This window comes from Liolophura sinensis, chromosome 9 (assembly GCF_032854445.1).
Source record: "Liolophura sinensis isolate JHLJ2023 chromosome 9, CUHK_Ljap_v2, whole genome shotgun sequence".
NCBI classification, from domain to species: domain Eukaryota; kingdom Metazoa; phylum Mollusca; class Polyplacophora; order Chitonida; family Chitonidae; genus Liolophura; species Liolophura sinensis.
This window is the reverse complement of record NC_088303.1, coordinates 3993265-4020620: the sequence shown is the minus strand read 5'-3', so window position 1 is coordinate 4020620 and position 27356 is coordinate 3993265. Positions and strand designations below refer to the sequence as shown.

The 27356-nt window shown below is 39.9% G+C and overlaps 2 protein-coding genes across 2 annotated transcripts; one reads left to right on the top strand and one right to left on the bottom strand.

Moving 5' to 3' along the window:
• Positions 1-841: 841 nt before the first annotated feature.
• LOC135475024 (Kruppel-like factor 18) lies at positions 842-1699 on the bottom strand. The gene has a single exon (XM_064754754.1). It carries the CDS (start codon positions 1697-1699, stop codon positions 842-844), a length of 858 nt encoding a protein of 285 aa, XP_064610824.1.
• Positions 1700-15382: 13683 nt separating this feature from the next.
• On the top strand, positions 15383-17391 carry LOC135475022 (toll-like receptor Tollo). The gene has a single exon (XM_064754752.1). The coding sequence runs from the start codon at positions 15383-15385 to the stop codon at positions 17201-17203; it is 1821 nt and encodes a 606-aa protein (XP_064610822.1). The 3' UTR covers positions 17204-17391.
• The last annotated feature ends 9965 nt before the right edge of the window (positions 17392-27356 follow it).

The window sequence follows — 27356 nt, the reverse complement described above, 5'->3', positions numbered from 1 at the left end:
TACGACGACCAGCATTATGTTGGGAGGAAACAGGGCAGAGCCCAGGGGAAACCCACGACCATCCGTGGATTGCCTTATGTATAACAATACATCAGATGAAAGACTTCAAATAAAAAAATATAATTAGCACTCAAAGAATAACACTTTATTAATTAAAAATAAAAAAAAAATCTACAAATACATGTATGTGCATAAAACAGAACCTAATGAAAATAATAAAATGGCTCAACTTGCACCCTATTTGCAAACTAGAAATACAGTACACAAATGCATATTAAAGATGTTATTGTTGTGGTAATACATGTTGACAAACTACGTGTGCAAGAGTATGAAACCCTTTTGGGTGTGTTGAGTGTTTACATGTACATGTATACACTCAGGTGAAACGACAGTTACACATAGTCAAACTTCACAACAAAACCACTTTGGAAGAAAGAAAACAGACTGCTGTACATATAAAAAGGTGGGTCAGATTTATGGTGTCACCCCAAAATACACCTCCAAATAAAACTATTAAAATATCAGTTCATTGTTCATGTATGTTATCAGTTATAGCTCTAAACTACATGTAGTGCACGTGTAGAAACAAACGTGTAGTGCATACGGATGAATATGGATTCCTGTCACAGCAAAGCAGAAAATGTGTACACAAGTATATCAAGCATCACCATCACAAGGGAAACAAGCAAATAGTTAGATCAGTCAAAAGGCTTGAAGATCAGTCTGTATATCAGTCTGTCGCTTCAACTGATGGCCTTCAAACTTTATCACTGTGCGTCCAGTTTGAAACGACAACAAAACAAGATGGTGTTGAATGATTAAGATAAGACTATTACCTATGCTATTTCCATATGTGCATGCTCTCTGTGGAGCTGGTCAGGCCATCACTACACTTGTGCATGCTCTCTGTGGAGCTGGTCAGGCCATCACTACACATGTGCATGCTCTCTGTGGAGCTGGTCAGGTCATCACTACACATGTGCATGCTCTCTGTGGAGCTGGTCAGGTCATCACTACACGTGTGCATGCTCTCTGTGGAGCTGGTCAGGTCATCACTACATGTGTGCATGCTCTCTGTGGAGCTGGTCAGGTCATCACTACACGTGTGCATGCTCTCTGTGGAGCTGGTCAGGCCATCACTACATGTGTGCATGCTCTCTGTGGAGCTGGTCAGTTCATCACTACACATGTGCATGCTCCCTGTGGAGCTGGTCAGGTCATCACTACATGTGTGCATGCTCCCTGTGAAGCTGGTCAGGTCATCACTACACGTGTGCATGCTCTCTGTGGAGCTGGTCAGGTCATCATTACACGTGTGCATGCTCTCTGTGGAGCTGGTCAGGTCATCACTACATGTGTGCATGCTCTCTGTGGAGCTGGTCAGGTCATCACTACATGTGTGCATGCTCTCTGTGGAGCTGGTCAGGTCATCACTACATGTGTGCATGCTCTCTGTGGAGCTGGTCAGGTCATCACTACATGTGTGCATGCTCTCTGTGGAGCTGGTCAGGTCATCACTACACGTGTGCATGCTCCCTGTGAAGCTGGTCAGGTCATCACTACACGTGTGCATGCTCTCTGTGGAGCTGGTCAGGTCATCACTACACGTGTCCATGCTCTCTGTGGAGCTGGTCAGGTCATCACTACACGTGTCCATGCTCTCTGTGGAGCTGGTCAGGCCATCACTACATGTGTGCATGCTCTCTGTGGAGCTGGTCAGGTCATCACTACATGTGTGCTCAAAATGGATCAAAACTCTCTAGCCGTAAATCTATGTTAAGAATTACACTGTTCATAGCAGCAGACTGATGCTTTAATGGGCTGTGGGTTGGGGGGAAGTTATTACTGTACATGGAGGGCCGTGTGGATTTTTAACATCACTCTTGTTAGGTTGAAATTTAATGCGCACATTTGATTATAGATGATTAGTCAAACACAAAAATGTAAATGTATAAAAACTTAACAAAAAACAATATTGTTCACTGGAAAGAATTTGCTCACATGTTTTGTTGCTTCAGTTGTGTTAAGCCTACTTTGTGTGAATTAACATGACTTCCATAAACCTGAAAACATTTCCATGAATGCATTAACTTAGTATCCATCTGAAATATATGTAATATACATGTGTATATACAGACCTAGGTAGGTGGGAAAGATAGTGACACAGAGACAGAAGTGGGGAAGATTAACTAGAGAGTACAACAACAAAGGGAGGTAATTCACCACACTGCAGCACAGGACTGGATATCACAGAGAAGTCACTATATCCATGATCAATCAATTACCTCTCTCAGTTGTACTTTCAGCATGACTTCACTCTGCAGCTTGAAACAACAAGCAGGTAGCAAATGTTAGTAGAAGCCATGAATATCAGATGATGATTAAGTGAGACGACTCCATCAGGAGAACAACAAACTGCACATATACCAGAACACTGCAACATTTCACTTATTTTACTTCATTCCATACATTTCATGCTGCACAAACTGCAATAATGAAGTAAATTATTGATAAAATTCATAGCGCACTTCATAAGAAACATAACCAGCGAAACATCTGTGTTCTGTACAAGTATATGTACATTATGCTGAGACACTGATTGGTACCTGTAATAGAAAGACTAAATTGTTCAGATAACACAAAAGGTATTCAAAATAGAGACAAGCATTCCTGGAAACACTATCTGTACAGTGTGGGCCAGAGAAAACATAACAATTTCATGAAAAAGATGTCCTTCGCGAATTCATACAGTTTGCACAGCGTTTTTTTTGCTCATACCCCAACGAACTGAAAAAAAGTTACAGCCAATCCTTACATGCATCTGGGAAATCATCAGAAATCATTTTCACATTTAACCCACGAAGCCGCATGTAACTGTACTACAATCAAAACTTGGCATTTTAAAATCAGCCTGTCACAGAACAGAATCAACACAATTTCCTATGAGGTGAATATAAGCTTTACATCTTAGACCTAATAAAGTTAATCACCTGTCCGTGTAAGACGGAATGTAGTGTAATGGTTAATATATAAATCTGTACCTGCAAAGTACAAATCATTCACATTTGTCATGCAGCAATGTGCATGAGACTATATTTGTGTGCATGTATTGTTCATAATGTCAAATAGCCAATTAATGATAGCATGGTTGTTGCATGATTACACAATAGTCAGTTCTGGTATCAATTGATTATCAAATATACGCATGCGGTTACCCTCCAGGAACAGACTTCAATATTTCAGCATTTACCCGTTCCAGCCTGAGGCCTACCTTTCCTACAAAACATTTACCCCATGCCTTCACTGTTTGGAATTAAATATTGACAAAAAAAAAAAATACATGTATTTGTACATGAAATAATAAAATAGCACATTTGAATTAATTAGTAGTAAAATTTATTTGCTTGCCATGAGAAGTATGCACCAAGTTTGGCTTTGTACAGGACATTTTAGCATCTTCCAACGGTCATTGTTGATTGGACCTTGCTGATAACATAAAACTTGTGAGAAACATGCCAAACATCAGCACTTGGTTTACCTCAGTTTCCTCTATCACCACATTTGCCATTGTATACATGTTAGTTTACATGTACATGTATTTACTGGACTGAGCTTTTACAACATACTCCAGAATATTTCACCAAATGACGATGGTCAGCATTATGTTGGAAAAGGAAAACCCACGTCCATCCACGTGCTGCTGGTAGACCTTCCAGCATGTGACCAGAGAGGATGCCAGTATAAATGTCATAGTAAAATTCTTATAGTATGCATAACAGTCCATTTTCTTTTTCTGAATTTCAACCTTTTCTCCTATTAATTCTCTCCCCAGCCACCGCCCATTCCTCAGAGATGATGGTGAAACAGTCAAAAGTAGAAAGAAACAAAAAATTAAAAAAAAAAAAAAGAAACTCAAGGTTATTTATATTCTTCCTTATTTATTTTTACATATTTTTGCTAAATAGTTTCACTCTAAATGGCAGTTTTGGAAGACTTATCATAACAGTATAATACAGTTGCTGCAGATCTTCATATACTGATATCCAGGAAAAGATGGGTATCACCAAATAAAAATAGAATGCCAATTAAAAATACATTTGGAAACAGATTAAAAATTAACTGCCAGAAGACAGTGTCATAAACTTGTACAGGTAATTCCATCCAGCTAACAGCTCCAACATGTTCCTCTAATGCACAGGGGTCCTGACATTTGTTTCTCGTTATCCATTTCCCTGACACGAATAATGCCTTGAGATTAAATCTAAAAATGTGACCTTCATACTGCAGTATTACCCTGCTGGTCTAAAGTTCTTGAATCATATTTATAATCTAATGATAGAATGATAAGCCAGTAGAATGCATTCTAGCAAGAAATAAAATACATGTAACATTCATACATCATTAATAATCTGCAGAGAAACAGACAAATTAAACCAATGTCACAAGAAGCCAGTATATTGAAACTTGAGCCAATGGAAGCCAGGCAAGACCATAATGATAGTTTCATATACATCATTATTATAGTTTCTCTATTTTCATCCCACAAATTCATTTCAAGTATGTCTTTTATTTGACACCACAAGCCTAATGTCCAGCCCATGCTGGCTTCTTCTCCAGCCGTAAGTGAGAAGGTCTCCAGCAACCTGCGGATGGTTGTGGGTTTCCTCCGGGCTTCGCATGGCTTCCTCCCATGATAATGCTGGTCGCCATCATATAAGTGAAATATTCTTGAGTACAGCGCAAAACACCAATCAAATAATAAATAAACAAGCCTAATGAAGAACTGAAAGATGACAGTCAGTCATTAGTGCAGGGACCAGGAGTGTTGATGGGACTGCACCCACCCTTGGCATGTTACTGACAAACATTCGTGTGAATGTTAGACACTTGTTGTCACCAAGACCATATGGATAGTGCGAGTGGGGGATATCTCAAATTTTCATGGCGTGCATTGTATTCTCTGAGCAGTATCAAAACTTGACTTCCTGTGTGGATTGACAAGAAAAGGATCTTTTCAATCACTCATGCACGTTTAAATCCAATTCAGACTAATTATCTGGAAAAATCTGAACAATTGTTGACATTTCTCTTTTCACTCTTGCAGTGTGCAGGTTGTATCTGAGGTAACATGCACAACGAGACAGATCTGCAGATGATAGTCGCAAGCCTCGACATAAAACCTTGTGAGCTGACTTTTCAGGCACAACTGACCAGGTAAATCTTTCCTTTTATTTACTTATTTATTTGATTGTGTTTTACACTGTACAAATTCTTCCTTTAATTCTACATCCAAAATGACTGATAGATTCATTGTTACATCTGACTTTAAAACTGGTAGCATGGGCTTGTCTTGTTACATCTATTTGCATGTCTTTTGGTGTGTGGTTCCAAGATCTTAGTACTCCCAAATTACCATGAATGCACAAAGTTCATTTGACGAGCAAGAAGTAAATATTTCTATATTTCCAACAATATTTTGACTCAGGGAATGGATTTATATTTGAAGCAGTGGTAATACAAGTCCTAATAGCTCAATTAGCATTTCAGGATCTCAGGAGTTCACAAGTATTTAGGCGAGACTGGGTGGAGGCTTTTGCTAAGTACTGAGGCTAGAAGACATGATTTTAGGTGACAACAGTGCCATAGTCATCAGAAGCATATTCATTTCAAGCTAGCAACTGAGATAAAATCACACATTATATGTACATCATATGGTGAGAGCTCCCACCTTGTCTCGTCTGTATGTGGATGAATTTACAATACCCCTGGAAGGCCAATTAAGCTTATTCTCTTAAATCAACACCAGAAATTTGCGTGTGCTGCTGTTTCATTGGTTATAATGCCCACTTTGTCCCACAAAGTTCTTATGGAATGGACTGATCAGTGGTGTAGCTTTAATATCGCCTGCCCGCATACCAAATGCAGGCAAAAATCGCTACAGGCATGTTATAGGCTCGCGTAGCCTGCCCAATCAGGCAGCCACTATTTCTCAATACCGAATTTCTCCGTTACAAATAAATTGAACTCGTAATGTCAAATGGATGTCACACATTACCCTTTTACTCTTCTGTTGTTATTGTTGTTAACTCAACAAACACGAGAGTTCCACCAATGGGTGATGAAGTTTTCTGTGTTCTCCGTGATTCAGTTCCATTCCAAAACAGTGGAAATACGCTGATTTCTGGTGTGGACTGAGAAGACAGGTTTTTTTTCGATCGTTCCTGCAAATTTCAATCAATTTCAGATGAATGCAGAAAACCTGATAAAGTGTATATTGCACACGTGGCACATTTGGGGACTCCAAAATCCAGATGGTATCTGAGGCCACAGGCACAAAACATGGACAACGAAGCAGATGTGTACATGATATCTACAAGCCTTTACTGGAACCTTCAGAATCGAATGACTCGGCAAATTGTTCTTTCTATTCTACATCCATGATGACCGATGAAATTATTGCTAGTTATCATTTAAGACTGTTTTTGCAGTCTTGTCTTGTTAGATTGATTGCCATATCTTTTAACATGCGATTCTGAGATTTAAGAACACCTGACTTGCCACGACAGCACAAAGTTATTCTGTCAAGGCAGAAGGAAATATTTCTGTAGTTTTGTCAACATTTCGACTAGGGAATGGATTTATCCTCGCAGGAGTGGTAATAAAGGTCTTATTCTCTTTCACGCAAACCAAAAATTAGCATTTGCCGCAGTGTTAAAGTGTATTTAAATGCCCATTTCGCTCCGCAAAGATAAATATTAGATATCGTTAAAAATTACAGACCTCAGCCTTTAATTTAACTGAAGTAGTATGACCAAAACAAGGGAATGATCAATTTACGTATCTTATGTTCGTGCTTCGATGTTTCATCCATTCCATCAAAGACATTTCAGTTGGTAATATTTGGCAGTCGAACACTGGCTGTGGACATTGTAAAGCTATTACCTGCCCTGATGGCATGTCCTTTCCAGTGAGGGCAGGCTCACTTGAGATGCAGGCTGTCCTAATGGCTGGCACCAACAAAAATTAAGTTACACCACTGCTGATGGTTAAATGCTGAGGGCGGTAAATATCAGAAATGGTTGAAAACAGGCCTCAACATTTAATTCAATTGAACCTTATTGGCCCTGCCCTTATTGAGAGTGAAGTACCATCATGACTATTCCGAGATTATACTCCGACATCAGATTGGGCAAAGTATTTGTATTGGGCTAAGGTTGGCCCCAAACCAATGTCACAGTGTGATCCATTTAAAAATCTGATAAAGTTACCTGCCCTTGTCAAATATGTCAAGGCTATCAGTACAGCCATTCGCTTTGAGCATCACTAAGGAATCACTGACCTATGCAGCCTAGGAAATACAGATCGACGTTGTGTTTACGATGAATCGACACACAAACAGATTAAGCAACATAAGTGTCTGCAAACTTACAACGCCATGGAGAAGTATTTGATAGATAATTTTTGTCTCCTACATCCTCACACACTGCCATGGCAACTGAATTGGGTTTTTAAATGTAGCACGCTCTGGCCCTGGTTTGGGGCCATCCATGCCCGAACAAATTTTCGCCAAACCTAAGGCCAAAGCAATCTCAGACTACATCTTGACCATTACACATGCACTAGCATAGCTGGATACGGTGCATCTATAACAGGCAAGTTTTCAACTAAATTCCACAGAAGTTAAACAGTCAGAATGACATTATTTGCTACATAAACAAAAATTATAAAAGTTCAAATGAGAAACAACATGGTAATGTCACACACAAAAGTACCCAGTATTACCTTGCAATATTTTTATGCATTCATTCAGTAACACAAAAGGAAAGGTAGGAATTAAGCTATCAAGCATTAGTTAATTACTCATACAATCGTCAGCCAATGTCACACAAATCTAAATAAATGAGCAACGAAAAAAAAAAACAAAAAAAAAACAAATAGGCCTAAGCAAACAAATTTCTTTCCCGTCCATCATCACTTACCTGTTTCGATGACAATAGGTGCACAGAGTGTTGCCTTAGCAAAGACAAGGCTGATGCCTTCTTTAATTGACAATAAGCGGCTGATCAGAGCATCGTTGTTTCATAATGAATCCGGTAATCAGCAGTGACACTTCCCAGGTACGTGGTGGCCATCTTTAAACACATCTTCCAGAGCTAGACTGCCTTCCACAGTTTCGTATGGCGGGAGGTAGGCATTTTTTACCGACAAAAGTTGTCTCCCCTGCTTCAATCCGGAATCAGGAGTAATAACTAATATTGAACCACACCATTTACTTAACGGAGGACCTGGGGTAACCCACCGATCTTTATGTCATTCAAATCCTCATTTGCCTTTTAAAACATTTGACAGTTTTGAGTTTCTGGTTACTCTAACATGGCGCTCTAAATGGCCTCGTAAGAATTCAAGATTAAACGTTGATTCGCCGGGTATTAAGAGTTGCCAAGCACGTCAGAAAAAGAATTGTCTGTGGAAGTTTAACTGGATAATCTAACTGATAATTTACGCGATAATATAAGATTAAACGTTGTAAATTCGCAACTTCGTTGAAGCGCATTTCACCTTTGTAAAAAAAACACCCCCCCCCCCCCTCCCCAAAAAAAAACAAACAAAAAAATTGACGCCGATAAAACAGGAAAGGACTGGTTAAAATGCGTAGCCGTGTATTTGCACCATCGACGGAATCTTATGATTACCACGTAGGACTAGGCCTATAATTGTGTCGATTACAGTCACAAATGAGACTGAACTAAGAAAACGGTTTCTTATGCCTGCAGTCAATTCCTTACGCAATCATCCAGCCTACTGTGATATATTAGTAATAATAACCACTGAGAAAGTGGAAGAGAAATGGAGATCGACGAATGAAATTACATAGAACGTTAAAAAGATGTTTTACCCTTGAACCTCGCGTGCAGTCTCGTATGCACGTTGGTATAGGCTATGCACAAGATGGAGGCGTCGGAGTTCCAACCCGGGGCCTTTCATAAGTCTCCTATTATAATCACACTAAACATTGTGTTTAAATATGAACTTATTGCTTGGAATCTCACATTCAATGTATATAGGCCTACGGGATCTGTGTAGGCCTACATCATCTGAGCTGCATTGGCATCAAAATGGACCTTGCATTCAGGCGGCATAGACCAGTTAGGCCTATTCAGTAGAGTAGATCGAGTTAGCGGTCTTTAGGTTTATAGTAACATGAAGCACTGTGTTCACAGCTTGTGTCAAAGATTTATATTTATTGCCAACGACTGCATGCACTTTCGTTTTTTCAGACAATGTCAAGTCAGTCTCGCTTGAGTAAATATCTGTATTAAATAACATGTATATGTTTAAATAGCGACTGTTTTCATCTGAAAACAATGCACCTAACCCAAATAGCCTGTATACATATTTTTCCAGTATCATCTGTGTAGCCTACATGTACATTTTGTAGGTGAACAATTCGACTCCAACATTTGTCACGAATTGAGACAGGCTGCAAATCACTTAGGCTTCCTTCAAATATTTAAGGAATGCCCAATCAGTTACATCGGCGTATTTCTTTATTTTCTTTTTTTTTTCTTTTTTTTTTTTTTTTTGTAGTTCATTATGATTTTATCACCCTGTCCACGAAACCGACAAAGAGTGATAAAACTCTTAAAGTCAATGTATGAAAAAAAAGTGGGCGCTTGTTAGCAAGGGGAGCTAGCAATATATGTCAAGGGGAAGGACCTGTCAAAAATGTGACAAGTCACGCATTTTTTTTTATTTTTATTATTTTTTAATTTTTTATTTTTGACCATTTTGAATGAGGGTGGAGTGTGTGTCGAAACATGTTTTGCCTTTTTGTCATAGGCACATTACTTTCTTGTAACTATTAAACAAGGTAAAAACATAACACCCGCGAAGATGTTTTTCTGGGATGATATACAGCAAATAAAACAAAGACCATTCTGAGCTACCAATTTTATTAACTGAAAATAAACAAAAAGTACAATCTGAAAAACAACATATATACTCTATACACTTTAATACACGATTTATGATTAAAAATCTCCTTACCGTGATGTATTCCGCATCAAATTAATATGATCCTGCAGTTATTTCATGAACGGCTACAGGTCACTTGTGTAATGTTATATTGACTGACAGCTAGGTAATGTATTTTCTCAGACGTTTGGTCTGAGAGTGTGAGTGTGGTCGGGGGGGGGGGGGGGGCGTGGTTAATGTACTAGCACAGAACAATAACCCAGGAGCCATTCACCAGTGTGATGATTGTGAGCTCATGCATGCTGGCTTCCTCTCCTGTCGTGCGTGGATAGGTTTGCCAGCTCTTCCCCGTCAACCCCCCCCCCATCCCCATAATTAATGCTGGTCGTCGTCATATAAGCGAAATATTCTAAATAAATAAATAAATAAATAAATAAACCAAATCATTAAAAAACGCGTAGAGTAGCAATGGGGTATAATTGTAACTATACACCAATCGTCATACACACAACTTGACAAACCGGTAAATGTACCTGTTCTGATATGCATACTTGTGTCAGCAGGTTTTTTTTCGACCTGTTGTATAGGCCCGGCTTCTATGTGGTGCATTAACACATGTGTATGGGCCTAATCTTCAATGAGTATACATACATGTACAAAGAATATCACGAGTCTACAAGGTGGACTTGTTTATGGCCTGCGCTATATATACTGAATATTAAATAATGATCAAAGTGTATCAAAATAAAGGAGGTTGATAAATTTATATGTGTTGATTGTTTTTTGTTGTTGTTGCTTTCATGACATGTAATATCATTGAATATCATTTTTATTTTCATTTTAAATTTTAAGACTTCAGTTTTATTTAAAATGCACATAATTTATTCGCTGCCTTTAAAAGCTTCCTTATTATGCTCTTCACTTTAATTCGTATCCAGTTGTTTACCAGAGGGTGTCGTTACATGTACCATTAAGGACCGCTTCTTTTTAGCGCGTATGTCTGTGAATTCAGGAAACATAAGTGGAACCTAATTCTTTTTTTAAAATCAAATTATGACTTCCATCGGTTTCTCCGTTGATATAGTATCGTTCCTTCGCTTCGGTAGCCTAATGGTCAGAGCATCCGCCTCGAAGCCTGGATCAAACCCGGTTCACAACAAAGACTTTAAAAATAGGACTTGTTTCAGTCTCACTAGGCGCTCAGCAAGGAAACATGACTGGTTGCCCGGGTATCAGTATAATGTGACTGCATAGGTGGGGTGTCATGTCTGATGTCTTCGGCATGTAACCTCAGTGGCGGTAGCGCTTTGGCGGCATGGGCTCACACACATAATGACTCCACGTCGTCACATGGCCGGAAATTGTTCTGTATTTATTTATTTATTTATTTATTTCATTGGTGCTTTACGCCGTACTCAAGAATATTTCACTTATACGACGGCGGCTAGCATTATGGTGGGAGGAAACCGGGCAGAGACCGGGGGAAACCCACGACCATCCGCAGGTTGTTGTCAGACCTTCCCACGTACGGCCGGAGAGGAAGCCAGTATGAGCTGGACTTGAACTCACAGCGAACGCACTGGTGAGAGACTTCAGGGTCATTGCGCTGCGTAGCGCGCTAACAACTGAGGAAATTGTTCTGTACGACGTTTAATCCCAAGCATACGTAGGGGCCTACATTGTACATACATACATTCCCTATGAAAGCAATCTTGATGAGTTTACACGCTTTGGCAAAATGAATGACCCACGTGTCTCTGTTATGTGTATTATGTGGGGGGGGGGGGGGGTACATAAATGTCAGTAATTCATTAAATACATGTATATTTAATTTTGTCTTTATTGCCTATACGCACACAATGTCTGTGACAATGTATTAGATCATTCATTTGATTGATGTTTCAGTCTATGCTCAAGATTATTTCATTTATAAATTATATAACGGGATTTTAGTTTCCAGACAAGGTCTTTCTTTCTTTCCTCACCTTATCCAAAAACTGCTCATCGCCATACCCATGGCAATACAGGAAGCAACTCCATCAGTCCGTAGCTGGTCCATTAAGGATCCAGTCAGGAGCATTCGTAGTGTTTGTAAGTAAGACACCCTTGTCTGTTTTACACAGTGACTTCCTCAAACACTCTCCAACTTGACACGCACATGCACAACTTTAATTAGGCCCCAGACAAACTACATTTACATCTGAACAAAGAGGGATTTGTTTTAATGTTGTTTTTTCACATTTGTTAATTTATTTATATATTAAAGTGTTAACATACATACATGCACATATCTTTCTCGAAATACACGTGTAAATGTAACGTGATTGCCAGTACTTTGTAATTCGCCTTACTGTCTATGCTGGAAGTCTTATTGTATACTACAGGCATACATATAATGTATATGGATGCGAGTACCAAAAAGTGAGAACGTTGCAAGTCGCTGTAACAGATTTGCTGACATTCTTCACTTCATTCGTTTGTTTGTTCTGCTGATCTGAGGTTTCTCCTGGAATGGAGCAAACACAGACTATATTGAAGATAACTGTTCATTTATTTTGCTTCAGGAAGTTGAGATGATAACAAAATCTGACGAACACATATATATGTAATTTTAATACCGCTAAATCCAACAGTAGCGTCCAATAATGAGGAGAGTAATGTTAGGAGTGGTATCTTAGTATCTGCTGATGTGCCTGTAATATGATGACCAGGTCTGGTGTGCCTCTAATGGGATACCAGATCTGGTGTGTCTGTAGTGGGAGAACCAAGTCTGGTGTGCCTTTAATGGAAGTACCAGATCTGGTGTGCCTGTAGTGGGAGAACCAGATCTGGTGTGCCTGTAATGGGAGAACCAGGTCTGGTGTGCCTTTAATGAAAGTACCAGATCTGATGTGCTTGTAATGGGAGAACCACATCTGGGGTGCCTGTAATGGTAGAACCAGATCTGATGTGCCTGTAATGGGAGAACCAGATCTGGTGTGCTTGTAATGGGAGAACCAGATCTGATGTGCCTGTAATGGGAGAACCAGATCTGGTGTGCCTGTAATGGAAGAACCAGGTCTGGTGTGCCTGTAATGGGATACCAGATCTGATGTGCCTGTAATGGGAGGACCAGATCTGGTGTATCTGTAATGGGATGAGCAGACCTGATGTGCCTGTAATGGGAGAACCAGATCTTGTGTGCCTGTAATGGGTGAACCAGATCTGATGTGCCTGTAATGGGAGAACCAGATCTGATGTGCCTGTAATGGGAGTACCAGATCTGATGTATCTGTAATGGGATGAGCAGACCTGATGTGCCTGTAATGGGAGGACCAGATCTGATGTATCTGTAATGGGATGAGCAGACCTGATGTGCCTGTAATAGGAGGACCAGATCTGATGTGCCTGTAATAGGAGAACCAGATCTGGTGTGCCTGTAATGGGTGAACCAGATCTGATGTGCCTGAAATGGGAGAACCAGATCTGGTGTGCCTGTAATGGGAGAACCAGATCTTGTGTGCCTGTAATGGGAGAACCAGATCTTGTGTGCCTGTAATGAGAGAACCAGATCTGATGTGCCTGTAATTGGAGAACCAGATCTGGTGTGCCTGTAATGGGAGGACCCGATCTGATGTGCCTGTAATGGGAGAACCAGATCTGAGGTGGTTGTAATGGGAGAATCAGATCTGGTGTGCCTGTAATGGGAGGACCAGATCTGATGTATCTGTAATGGGATGAGCAGACCTGATGTGCCTGTAATGGGAGTACCAAGTCTGGTGTGCCTGTAATGGGAGAACCAAATCTGGTGTGCCTGTAATGGAAGAACCAGATCTGGTGTGCCTGTAATGGGAGAACCAGATCTGATGTGCTGGTAATGGAAGAACCAGATCTGATGTGCATGTAATGGAAGAACCAGATCTGGTGTGCATGTAATGGAAGAACCAGATCTGGTGTGCCTGTAATGGAAGAACCAGATCTGGTGTGCCTGTAATGGGATACCAGATCTGGTGTGCCTGTAATGGAAGAACCAGATCGGGTGTGGAGAATCAGATCTGGTGTGCCTGTAATGATAGAACCAGATCTGGTGTGCCTGTAGTGGGAGAATCAGATCTGGTGTGCCTGTAATGGGAGTACCAGATCTTGTGTGCTTGTAATGGGAGAATCAGATCTGGTGTGCCTGTAATGGAAGAACCAGATCTGGTGTGCCTGTAATGGTAGAACCAGGTCTGGTGTGCCTGTAATGGGATACCAGATCTGGTGTGCCTGTAATGGAAGAACCAGATCTGGTGTGCCTGTAATGGGAGAACCAAATCTGGTGTGCCTGTAATGGGAGGACCAGATCTGGTGTGCCTGTAATGGAAGAACCAGATCTGGTGTGCCTGTAATGGGAGAACCAGATCTGGTGTGCCTGTAATGGGAGAACCAGATCTGATGTGCTTGTAATGGGAGAACCAGATCTGATGTGCCTGTAAAGAAGGACCAGATCTGATGTGCTTGTAATGGGAGAACCAGATCTGGTGTGCGTGTAATGGGAGGACCAGATCTGGTGTGCCTGTAACGGAAGGACCAGATCTGGTGTGCCTGTAACGAAGGACCAGATCTGATGTGCTTGTAATGGGAGAACCAGACTTTGTATGTTTAATGGGATGGTGAGTCTGATGAACGTTGATCACTAAGTGGATGTAAGACTTCCTGCCGAGTGATGGACGCGTATTTTGCTACACTGGAGTGTCACATTGTCTTGTTGTGCTTTTAAGTAATTACAAATACTTTGTCTTGACTGTCGTGCAACATTGATTTTCAGAATGTACATTTGTGGACTGTACTTAAGGAAGTAAGGATCAAGAGTTGCTCTTTTTTGACACTGATCTTTAGGATTTTATTTTGTGCAGCCTGAACTCATTTCAAATGAACGATGTTTTTCATACTACAGCCTCAGGGCATACAACATAACACACATGCGGGCCGTTATCCTGAGCTTTAAACCTTCTTGATGCAAAGTTTGTTCCACTTCTCCACTCTTTCCGACTGAGGAGGTCGACGTTTATATGGCTGTCGTAAAGATTACATATCTCAGCAGGCTGACTGGAGTTGCATCTTGGTAAGCACTGTGTGAACACCTCTGATCTACAGTTTGGAGACTTTTACAATATATTACGCACCAGGAAGGGAAATTTCAAAATCGTTTTATAATTAAGGGAATATTTAAGACTAAAAATCACAAGATCTTGATTTTTGTAAGACATTACAGATAAATTACAGTTGAGTACCTTTAGGAAATAACATTATTAAATATACAGGATGGGTGTTTATGTTCTCAGTGGTCCCCGGTATTCCTGCACTAAGATCCTAAAGTGACTTTTCTGAGGCAGACGTGTACACAAACATGCTGAGAACAGTCACTTCTGTCCTGTTTCCTTTCCTTATGCTGGCTCACCAGCTGACCGGGGAACCGAAGTATTCAGATGAAGTGTCACTGGGCTGGGAAAATGACTGCGTGAGGACTGGACCTCTTATTGACTGGAACCCAGAGCCGCCCTCCTATAACTGGTCACAGCCTATGATTCAAATTTCGTGTCGGCTTACGCACGGTTCTCTGGCCCTGTCTGATTTCCGGACTTGGAGCAATGGCACTGACGGACAGCCCATCGTACTGAAGATCCTCTGTGTTAACAAACTGAACACTTCCCTTAGCTTTCCTTGGCCGTTTAAGGCACCTCGTCTTATATACCTGCAAATTGTTAACTGCAGAATCCCTGATTTTTATTCAGAATATACCACGGATTTTAATGATTTACGACTGGATTTTAGGGTTCTGATCTTAAAGAAAGTAGACACCACCTTAACAATGACCCAGTTATACGAAAGGACTCAAAATGTTTTGAACATTTCAAAAGATGTCGCTTGTTCCTCGGAAAAGGTGGAGAAAGTTGTGTTGGAAAAGGTAACTCCGACTTTCATTCCCGACGATCCGAAACTGGTGTCAAGGGCAGAAGAAATATTGATAGATTGGATCAGAAAAAGAAAACTTATTCCATACAGATGTCAGTACAAATATCTGCAATATTTCGATGAAAGCAAAAATGACAGGTACAGTCGCCCGCCTTTGCATCTCGCCAGCCAGCAGTTAACTTCCGCTTTCCCCCGGCTTCTGCTATACAACCTCTCGCATGCAGACTACAATGTCTTACCCAAAGGACTTGAACGCTGGCGATACGGGTACCCAAGTTTGCGATATCTGGATCTGAGATGGAATAATATCTCAGATTTTGTCTTTATAGATTACGGAAGGATTGCTGACGGTGTTGGTGAAATAGACCTGAGATATAATAATATCTCACGGCTTACCGCGGAGAACGTTCAAACACTAGCTGATCTCAAAACTGCCGTGATAAACTTGAGGAACAACCCCCTGTCGTGTGATTGCTTTACCAACGAGCACCTGTTCAAGTTACTGAGGGACAATCCACGGTTGGCAGGGATGGGGCTGGGGAAATATGAGTATATCAGGAACATAACCTGTGCCTACCCGGATCGTTTGGTCGGCGTGCCATTCGGTGTCGTGACCGCAGAAGACATACTGTGTGAGGAAACTGCCCTACCGGTATATGTGACATTCATCATCATCGCGTCTTCTCTCACCTTCCTCTTATTCTTCCTCGTCTTTGCCTCTGTCTTCGTCTTCAGATATCGCAAAGAAATGGTCATTTTACTGTACACTCGCTGCGGTATTGTGTTCAGCAAACTTGTAGGAGAGAAGAAACCCTTCGATGCCTTCATATCGTACAGCAGTATGGACGATAACTGGGTGTTGAACACCCTTGTCAGGCGACTGGAGAACAAAGAGAAAGGTCCCGCCTTCAAACTTTGTGTTCACCATCGGGATTTTGAGGTCGGGGAATCCATCGCTGATAATGTCGTTAAGTCCGTGGAGTCAAGCCGTCACACCGTTCTCGTGTTATCTCGGAATTTCACGAAGAGCGAATGGTGCATTTACGAGTTTCGCACGGCCATGCATCAAAGCTTGATCGAGAGACGTCGCCACATGGTGATCATTCTGCTTGAAGACGTACCCAAAGAGGAACTGGAACCAGATCTGAGGAAGTGTCTGGAAACCGTCACCTATATCACAGTCGGAGACAGATTTTTCTGGGACAAGATAATCTATAGTTTGTCCGGTGGAGTACGGCAGGGCGACGTGAAAGCATCGAACAAAGCGTCCGTGTTTGCTGGATATGAAATATAGACTGCAACCATCAACTGATTGCAAATCAAGTGCACTTAAAATTTATATTTTCTTGCTTTTCACAACGACATTAAAATTCGGGTGTCAACCGAATTAAAATTAATTAGAAATTAGAATTAAAAGTGTCAACGATACCGGTAGCCGAGCTATTATAGTGGCATCTCAAACTAAGGTTATATTCAGGTTCATTGTAAACTACATTGAAGACAGTATCGATAATGGTATTGTTTGTCTTTCCGAAAAGTTGAAAACAGATATGTATGTAAATAAAAACATAGATATATTTTAACGATATTCCCAGTGTTTGACGACATATCCTGTTTGTATACAACAAAATGACTATAACGTGTATAACGAACTCGGAGATATGGATATCATCTATACATGTTATTCAATTTGAATTGAAATCTACATGTATGCTAATAAGTTTGTATTGCTAGGCTACAAATGAGATTTAGACCAGCTTAAATTGTTTTGCAGTACTTGTCTTTATATTTTTGTATACAAATTTTAATTTCAGCTTTCTTCATTCGATTATGCTGCTCTGCATGATGATACATATAACCTATGGAAGCCATGTTCTATTTTAATGAGCTCCTGAGTCTGTTTGAACGGACGGTGAATTGCCATCATGAGACTATGATTCTCTGAATTGTGTCTTCATGGGACTCTCCTCGTTCCTCTGCATTGTTTTGTTGTTACTATATGTTGACAGCACAGCATTTTGAGTAATTGTACCAGACCAGTGACGTCTGATAAATTGCAAATAACATGATGGATTTTTTTTACCTACACTGTGAAAATTATTGTTCCGTGTATAAACACCTTTCCGTTTCTTTTATACAGTTTAAAAACGTGTCGTGGTGTATTATCTATGTTTAGTAACTACAGAGATGTATACTAAACATCCGGTAAGCATGACTTTGTGTTAATATTTAATTTAAAACTCCGTTAGAACGTGTAAGAGGGATTACTTTTGTAAACATGTGACCTGCTTACGTAGTAAACATGCGATATTTACTATGTAAACACTATGTTACTATAGTACCCATTCTTACATGCTTATCGCCTTTTACGCTAAATATTAACACAAATTCATGCTTACGAGACAATTTGAGTTACATAGAAATATTCACCGCATTACTATTTAAACATTTCACATGTTGAGTATAAAAACAAAATTTTCCTATGACAATACAATAGGACGCGTTTTCAAACTGCAACACGAAGGTGTTTATAAAAGGAACACTACTTTTTCCAGAGTAATTCTGTGTAATCCATGATGCTAGGGTGTGTATAATTGCTATTGTTTAAGCATTTACATGAACAGAATAAAAACCGAATTGAGATAAGTTGACAAGAGACCGTATTTCACCGGTTACGTGTGACCATTTGCCAGCTATCACACTGTCGTTTTATACTCTCTGTACTGTACGTCTTCAATTAAATGCTTATTGCGGTGCTCTGAGTCATGCTATCTTGAGATTGTAAAGCCCTGATTGATACCATCTTGAGATTTTAAAGCCCTGATTGATACGATCTTGAGATTGTACAGCCCTGATTGATACCACCTTGAGATTGTACAGCCCTGATTGATACCATCTTGAGATTGTAAAGCCCTGATTGATACCATCTTGAGATTTTAAAGCACTGATTGATACCATCTTGAGATTGTACAGCCCTGATTGATACCACTTGGAGATTGTAAAGCCCTGATTGATACCATCTTGAGATTGTAAAGCCCTGATTGATACCATCTTGAGATTGTAAAGCCCTGATTGATACCATCTTGAGATTGTAAAGCCCTGATTGATACCATCTTGAGAATTTAAAGCCCTGATTTATACCACCTTGAGATTGTAAAGTCCCGATTGACACCATCTTGAGATTTTAAAGCCCTGATTGATACCATCTTGAGATTTTAAAGCCCTGATTGATACCATCTTGAGATTATAAAGCACTGATTGATACCACTCGGAGATTGTAAAGCCCTGATTGATACCATCTTGAGATTGTAAAGCCCTGATTGATACCATCTTGAGATTTTAAAGCACTGATTGATACCATCTTGAGATTGTACAGCCCTGATTGATACCATCTTGAAATTGTAAAGCCCTGATTGATACCATCTTGAGATTGTAAAGCCCTGATTGATACCACTCGGAGATTGTAAAGCCCTGATTGATACCATCTTGAGATTTTAAAGCACTGATTGATACGATCTTGAGATTTTAAAGCCCTGATTGATACCATCTTGAGATTGTAAAGCCCTGATTGATACCACTCGGAGATTGTAAAGCCCTGATTGACACCATCTTGAGATTGTAAAGCCCTGATTGATACCATCTTGAGATTGTAAAGCCCTGATTGATACCACTCGGAGATTGTAAAGCCCTGATTGATACCATCTTGAGATTGTAAAGCCCTGACTGATACCTTCTTGAGATAGTAAATCCCTGATTGATGCCATCTTGAGATTGTAAAGTCCTGATGCTTTACAATCTTGAGATTGTAAAGCCCTGACTGATACCATCTTGAGATTGAAATGATTTACTCCTTGATTTGGTCAAAGGCTGATACGCTATTTTTTGTGTTTATATCACTACAGTATGTATGTTGTGTCTCAATACACTATTTTGGTTTCAGTATTATGTAAGTACATTTATATCAATGCAACTAGTTAATATTGGCATACTATTGTTATATCAGTACAGTGAATCAGCACACACCTTATTGTCTGATTGTGATTTGGGTAAGCAGAATGCTTTCGCTACTGTGATTATCATATGTGATTGCCAAAGCTTTCATAAATCAAACTGATTACCTTACATATGGTATATACTGGTAGGCCTAATGAATATATCAATGATTAGCCTACTGAGATTGTAAAAACAAAATGTTTACTCGATAGTTTCATTTTAATAGCGCACCCTTTATTCTAATATCTTATATACATATATAGGCCTACATGAATCTTCTTATAGCTTGGGAAAATTAAAATATTACCTTAAGAATAGGTCTGCTGTTTTTAATTTAATTAACTTGTAAATATAATTTTGACAGAGTAATTTGTTTAGTGAAATTTCTTTATTTATTTGAATTGTGCATACGCCATACTCCAGAATTTTTCACTAATATGACGGCGGTCAGATATGAGTGAGGGGAGCCGGAATTCGCCAGGAGCCTATCACAAAACAACTAGAGGTAGACTCAAGTGTGCTGCATCACTAGCCAGGGGCAAATTGGCATAGGCCAGGACGAGAACGTTACAATTAAGCAGGTATACGGACCGTTGCTGAGAAAGCGGCTTATATCTTTGTCTGGAGCTCAACTGCAGAGCCCCTGACCATAGACCTATATACAGACGCACCGATACTTAACACATTTGTAACATAGCTGATAAGTGTGTCTGCTATCCACGCCATGTCCGTGCAGTAGGGTCTAGTAGTTAAATTTATTTGCTTTGTAATCGCTAAGTTTAAGTGTGAGTTCAAAGGCAGTTCAGATCTGCTCTTCACCAGAGAATTCCTCGCTCTCACTTTGTGGGTGATTAATTACTAGATTTGTACTAGATTTGTATTTACCCCAGTGCTCAAGATCTTTTAAGGATTATAGATAGAGACCATTGTATGAGACCTTAGTGACAAAGAGAAGTCATCCACTAAGTGATCTTGACTTTGCTGGCGGCCTGGGAAAGTTCGTCACTAACCTGCCAAAGGTTCGTGGTTTACCTAAGGCACTTCGTTTTACCATCTGTACAACTCACTGGCCGACATCGCATAACTGAGATAGTCTTGAGTGTGGCGTTAAACAACAATAAAATCAAATAATATTCTTGATGATTTTAATATTGTTCATTTTGTTACCAGTCTAGGGGAGACTACTCCAAAGCCACGCTCGTCTCGGTTGATGGAATCTGCTAATTAGTTACAAGTTCTGTTGGCCGATTAGCTGATTTTAAATATCTATTCCACTGGCATATTCAGTAAATCTTAACAATGTTTTAAAATTATTTAGGGTTGTAAATTTTAATTCCTAGTGTACGAAGATAAGGTGGAAATCAGATTTGATTTATTCATTTATTCGATTGTTGTTAAAATCAGATATAAAATTTTGATTTAAAGGATACTTGAAACCTTTGCTTTTTACTCTTTAATACGGAACCTTTGAAGTGGCATAACACATACAAGCACTAAAAAACTTCCGCTCTTCTTCTTTAGGCGTGAAAATAACTTTAAACTACGGTTTACCTAAGGCCCCAGTGGTCAGTCTGGGAATTAAGTGGGCTGTTTTGGTGATACGATGATAGCTGTCAAAATAACTTTGTTGAGGAATGAGGCCTAATCTGGTGCACGAAGCTGGTCCCGCATTCCCAGTATACTCATCGGTGACGTCATTTCAGACCGTGGACAGGAAATATGCATAAAAAGAGGGGTTTTTAAAAATATAAAATATGCTTAAAAATGATTTTCTTTCTTCTCATTTTAAGGATACCTCTTTTCATTTTCCTTAAACCATACTGTTCGATACATGATTCATGTATCGTTCAAGCCAAATAATCTTTCTTATTTTTATATAAAAAAGGTATTTTTTATTGGCGCATGGCGATATGCTTGAGTTCGCTCCGCAGAGTCTGTGTCCAATAAAGTATGTCCAGTTTAGAGTATACAACTGTTTCTGATCTACGGCTCGGAACCCCTGTGCACGGAAGCTGGAGACATTGAACTGTTTTACAGACGAAGGCAGTCACGTAACTGCATAATTGACACGACCACTCAATTACGGCCTCATTACAAGGTAGTGGTTGAGGAAGTTAAATGTCATTGTTAATGAGCTGTGTTGAGAAATCACGTGGAACACGAAAACTAAAATGGCTATATAAATTATATGAGGCAGTTAATTTTGTTTCCCTGTAACGATCGCCGACATTTTTTGTAAGTCAATTTTTTTTCTAAGTAACACTTTTAATTTACATGCCCAAGCTTTGTTAGAATAGTGAGAGCAGCATCAGCTTTATCACAGGATTTCAGGCTTTTAGGATATTAAGTGTGGTCCTGAACAGCTTCAGCTTTACCACAGGACTTCAGGCTTTTAGGAGATTAAATGTCCTCATGAACAGCTTCAGCTTTACCACAGGACTTCAGGCTTTAAGGACATTAAGCGTGGTCCTGAACAGCGTCAGCTTTACCACAGGACTTCAGGCTTTTAGGAGATTAAATGTGCTCCTGAACAGCGTCAGCTTTACCACAGGACTTCAGGCTTTAAGGACATTAAGCGTGGTCCTGAACAGCGTCAGCTTTACCATAGGACTTCAGGCTTTTAGGTTATTTAGGTGTGGTCCTGAACAGCTTCAGCATTACCACAGGACTTCAGGCTTTAAGGACATTAAGTGTGGTCCTGAACAGCTTCAGCATTACCACAGGACTTCAGGCTTTTAGGATATTAAGTGTTGTTCTGAACAGCTTCAGCATTACCACAGGACTTCAGGCTTTAAGGACATTAAGTGTCGTCCTGAACAGCTTCAGCTTTACCACGGGACTTCAGGCTTTAAGGACATTAAGTGTGGTCCTGAACAAGTTCAGATATCAGATTTATTACTGAGATCTTTCAAAGTCTATAATTGTAACACGGATATACAGTGTATTCCTTGTTTCAAGAAAGATAATGACCATGATCCAGGAACTGAAAGGATTATGGATAGATCGCTAGACCATCCAAGATGTCGGCTGAAAGTCATTTGGAATTCTCAACACATTGTTTTATCTGGAATCTGGATTATTTCCAGATGTAACTTTTACCTAATTCTGCTATAAAGGTAGCCAATGGGAGGGGGCGTGTGCTTGTTATTGTTTAAGCATTTCCATGTAGAGGTTTTATAACAAAAACCTAACTGAAGTAAATATATAAGAAGGTGGATTTCACCTGGTTACGTATGATCACAGGTCCTTGCTCTGGTTGTATTTTTCATTCTGAAGTCTTTTTATATTTGTCACATGGCTGTGTTGAATAGCCGCTTACAGCTGGTTTAGACACCTTTCGGTTGAGTTGATGGTGCGACGACCGTTTGATAATGCACCGGTACGATGGTGCTGGATAAGTGCAAGATACGTGGATACACCTATAGGTGTTCATCTGTCACAGCCCCAGATGTATCCTTACATCATCTTATCCCTGTGCTGATCATTTGAAGATTCCTCCATTCTCATTACTTTTGAGGCTTTGGTGACAAGTAGTGGCCAATATAGGCCGTGTGGCCCTTCTGCCCAGTTTAACGTTCATTGAAGATCTTCCATTATCTTCCACCAATATAATTTGAGCATCTGTGCGTCACGTCTCGGGATGTTTGTCAGTAACTTGCTAAGGTTGGTAGTTTCACCCGGGCACCTTGTTTTTCTCCACTCATCACATTACCCGCAAGTAAGTAAACTAAACATTCTTCAGCATTACATTTAACAACAATCAAATAAATAAATAAATACAGCTATGCCCAATGAAGTTTGAATATCACAGACGTTTTTTGAAGTTAGGACTGGTGATTAACCCAGTGGGTTATCCCATTTACGGTGTTAGGATGTATCGTGAAATATTATATTTATTATTTTATAACCGGTTATCGTACTAATATGAAATCATATGAAATTTGGTGAATTTTAGATTAACCTATTGACCAGATCTTGTTTTGAAATTACGTTCCTTTTACCTTTAATTCTGTGTAAGTGTATTAAAAAAGCAAGTTCTCCGAGAACTTGAGGTATTTTACCTTCAATGACGCCCATGAACTAAGGTGTTTTACCCTGAGTGACTTCCATGAACAACAGGTGTTCAACTCTCAGTGACGTCCATGAATTGGAGGTGTTTTACCCTCTGTGACGTCCACTAAGTAAAGGTATTTTACTTTCAGTGACATATATGAACAAGAGGTTAACCCACACGGACGTCCATGAACAAGTGGTGATTCAGTTTTGGTGACGTTCATGAACTAGAGGTGTTCAACACTTAGTGCCGTCCATGAACAAGTGGTATTTCAGTTTTGGTGATGTTCATGAAATAGAGGTGTTCAACACTCAGTGACGCCCGTGAACAAGAGGTACTTTATTCTCAGTGACGCCCATGAACTAGAGGTTAAATACTCAGTGATTTACTCTCGGTGACATCCAAGATTTAGTTCACTGACCTCGTGAACTAAATTGTCCTACTCTCTGTCACGTCCACGAACTATGAGTGGTTTACTTTCACTGACGTCCACGAACTACATATGTAGGCGTTTTACCCCCAGTTACCTCCTGAACTAGAGGTTTTCTGCTCTCAGTGGCGCATATGATCTGTAGGCGTTTTGCTCTCAGTGACGTCCACGGACTAGGGGTGTTTTACTTTTAGTGACCTCCGTAAACTAGGCATGTGGTTTTGGCGAGATCAATTATGATCAAGGTTATGCACCATGGCGTCCTGACGTGATCAATTCACGGTCATACTCTAGTAGCTCTGGCGTTATCAATTTACCTTTATACTCTATGGTGTTCTGGCGTCATCAATTTACGTTCATGCTCCATGACGTTCTGGTGTGATCGATTCAGGGTTATGCTCAATGTAGTTCTTGAGTCATCAGTTCTCTGTCAATCTATGTGTAGTTCTGGCGTGATCAATCTCCACGGTTATACTCCATGGCGTCCTGGTGTGATCAATCCACGGTTATGCTCCATGGCGTCCTGGTGTGATCAGTTTACGGTTATGCTCCATGTAGTTCTGGTGCGATCAATTCACGGCTATGCTCTATGACGTCCTGGTGTGATCAATTCATGGCTATGCTCCATGTAGTTCTGGCGACATCAATTCACCGCTAAGGTTAGAATGCCAAAATGTCCCAATTCGTGTGCAATGTAGAAATATGTAGCCTGCACTGTGTTTTTATGTAATACCATAGTAACTACACCCTGACTCAGGGCAGTGGGGAGTTTTACACATCGCGTTGATTGCACACGTTACCTTTTTCCCCCCGCATTATCCCCATCCTGATCAGCACGCCAGTTAACACAAGGTTACGCCTGTCAGTGATTTGTTCCATACATATCTGTATAGAGAATCCCACGGGAATTAAGTAACACGGAGTTCCATTATAGCACATATGCTATTTGATGGATATTAAGTCCCATGGAGGATATATTAAATGTAACCATTAGCACTTAAAGCGTCTAGTTTATCACATAGCTTTTGTTCGCCATAGATTTAGCCTAACAGCATTAAGATTTAGCCTCTCAGTGCTGAGCGCCAAGTGAGTCAGCAACAAATACCATTTTTAAAATCGTTGGTGTGACCAGACCAGGGATCGAGCCCAATCTCTTGGTTGGAGGCGAAAGCTGTAACCATTAGGCCACTGAAAAGGTTTCACCCGGCTTATTGAAAATACTATATGGCATTGCAAAAATACTATACTAAACAGCCACTACAACGATCCTGTTTATTGGCACGTCTTCTGGCCGCGCAGGAGATAGAACATGGCTTACACACACATTTGCCTGACGCATACACTGAGTAGTAGAAGAGCAGATCATGTTTCTGCAGCAAGCTTTACTATATATGTTATACATAACAAAATGTATTTGTTGGTGTGTAACAAACTACATCCAAGCATCACTAAGAATACATAATATTATTTTAAATTAAGATTAGCATTTAGAATATACAGAAGTCATCACACGGCGTACACACGCATTTACCTGGCGCCTACAAAACATCACACGGCGTACACACGCATTTACCTGGCACTTACAAAACATCACACGGCGTACACACGCATTTACCTGGCACCTACAAAACATCACACGGCGTACACACGCATTTACCTGGCGCCTACAAAACATCACACGGCGTACACACGCATTTACCTGGCGATTACAAAACATCACACGGCGTACACATGCATTTACCTCGCATGTGCAGGACATTAAACATCTTTCACACGCCTATTAATGGGCTTACCTGTAAGCTTGTTTTAATACTCCAGCATAAATACGTACATATCTACTTCGTGTCAACTATTCAGGTCAAACGCATCAAGTAGAATGTGTACTTCAGTAATATTTATGCCAAGTTTAGTAAGCCTTTGTCTCAGAAGAGCGCATTCAGCGTCCAATGTCCAATGTATATTTATGTCAGCCAAAATCCCATAAGCTACAGAAATTGCCTCAGTCTGCTTCCACACATGTTTACAAGAGTAAAGCACAAAACGTGTCCAGTAGTGGTACATCTGCTTCTGTGAGTTATTGTTGCATTCCAACACTTTAAAATGACTTATGCGACAGAGTTGTCCTTCTAATGATATTACTTGTACTGGTACTAAGACGAATGAGTTAGAAAAATAAGACCAATCTATAAAAAAATTGTTTTGCGCGAAACATGCAGACATGCAGAACATTTGGTAAAGATTTTTCGTCATAATGACGATTCAAAATATTTATTTAGAAGGCGAGCTCATGATGGGACGGCTGGATATGTTGGGTAATTGCCTTTCTCTTTATCTTTATCTGTTTATGGAAAACTGAAGACTGCACTCGTTGTACTCTAAAGGAATTGTTAAATGAAAAGATCAGGCTAAGATCATACGGAAATGAAACTTTTCTGTCATTTCCAATTTTGCTGCATTTTTGTCACGTAGGGATAGGCTACTTGACTTATCGGCAGTACTCGGCTTCGTCGGAGAAAAAAATGTACTCCTGTAACGTGAGAATGAAAACTAAGGGTATGCCGTTCACCATTAAAAGGGCGATTGACAAGTTTTTTTGAGCCAATAATAACCGACCAAAAATATCTACTCTGAAAAAAGAATATACTTATTATTTATACATCAGTGAAACCCCAGTATTTCCTTCACTGATAAAAATGATATCTCCACTAGTTAGATATCACTTTTGTTATTACATTTTGTTATTACACTGCTGGAGACCGTGAAATCTTTGTAGACCGCATCACAAGGCCGTGCACTTTCGCGCAATATACAGTTCGCCAAAAAAAAAAAAAAAAAGAGATAGAAATTCTTCAAGTGATTAATTTACGTAAATGCCTATATTGCATTAGCATTAAGCACCTTTGTAGAATGTATAATTACTCACAGACAATTATACAATTACTCACAGTGAGCTCGGACGTGAACGAAATT

What these genes read in the sequence shown, in the direction of transcription:
- LOC135475022 (XM_064754752.1), top strand. Translation starts at nt 15,383, where the DNA reads ATGCTGGCTCACCAGCTGACCGGGGAACCGAAGTATTCAGATGAAGTG.
- LOC135475024 (XM_064754754.1), bottom strand. Translation starts at nt 1,699, where the DNA reads ATGCACACATGTAGTGATGGCCTGACCAGCTCCACAGAGAGCATGGAC.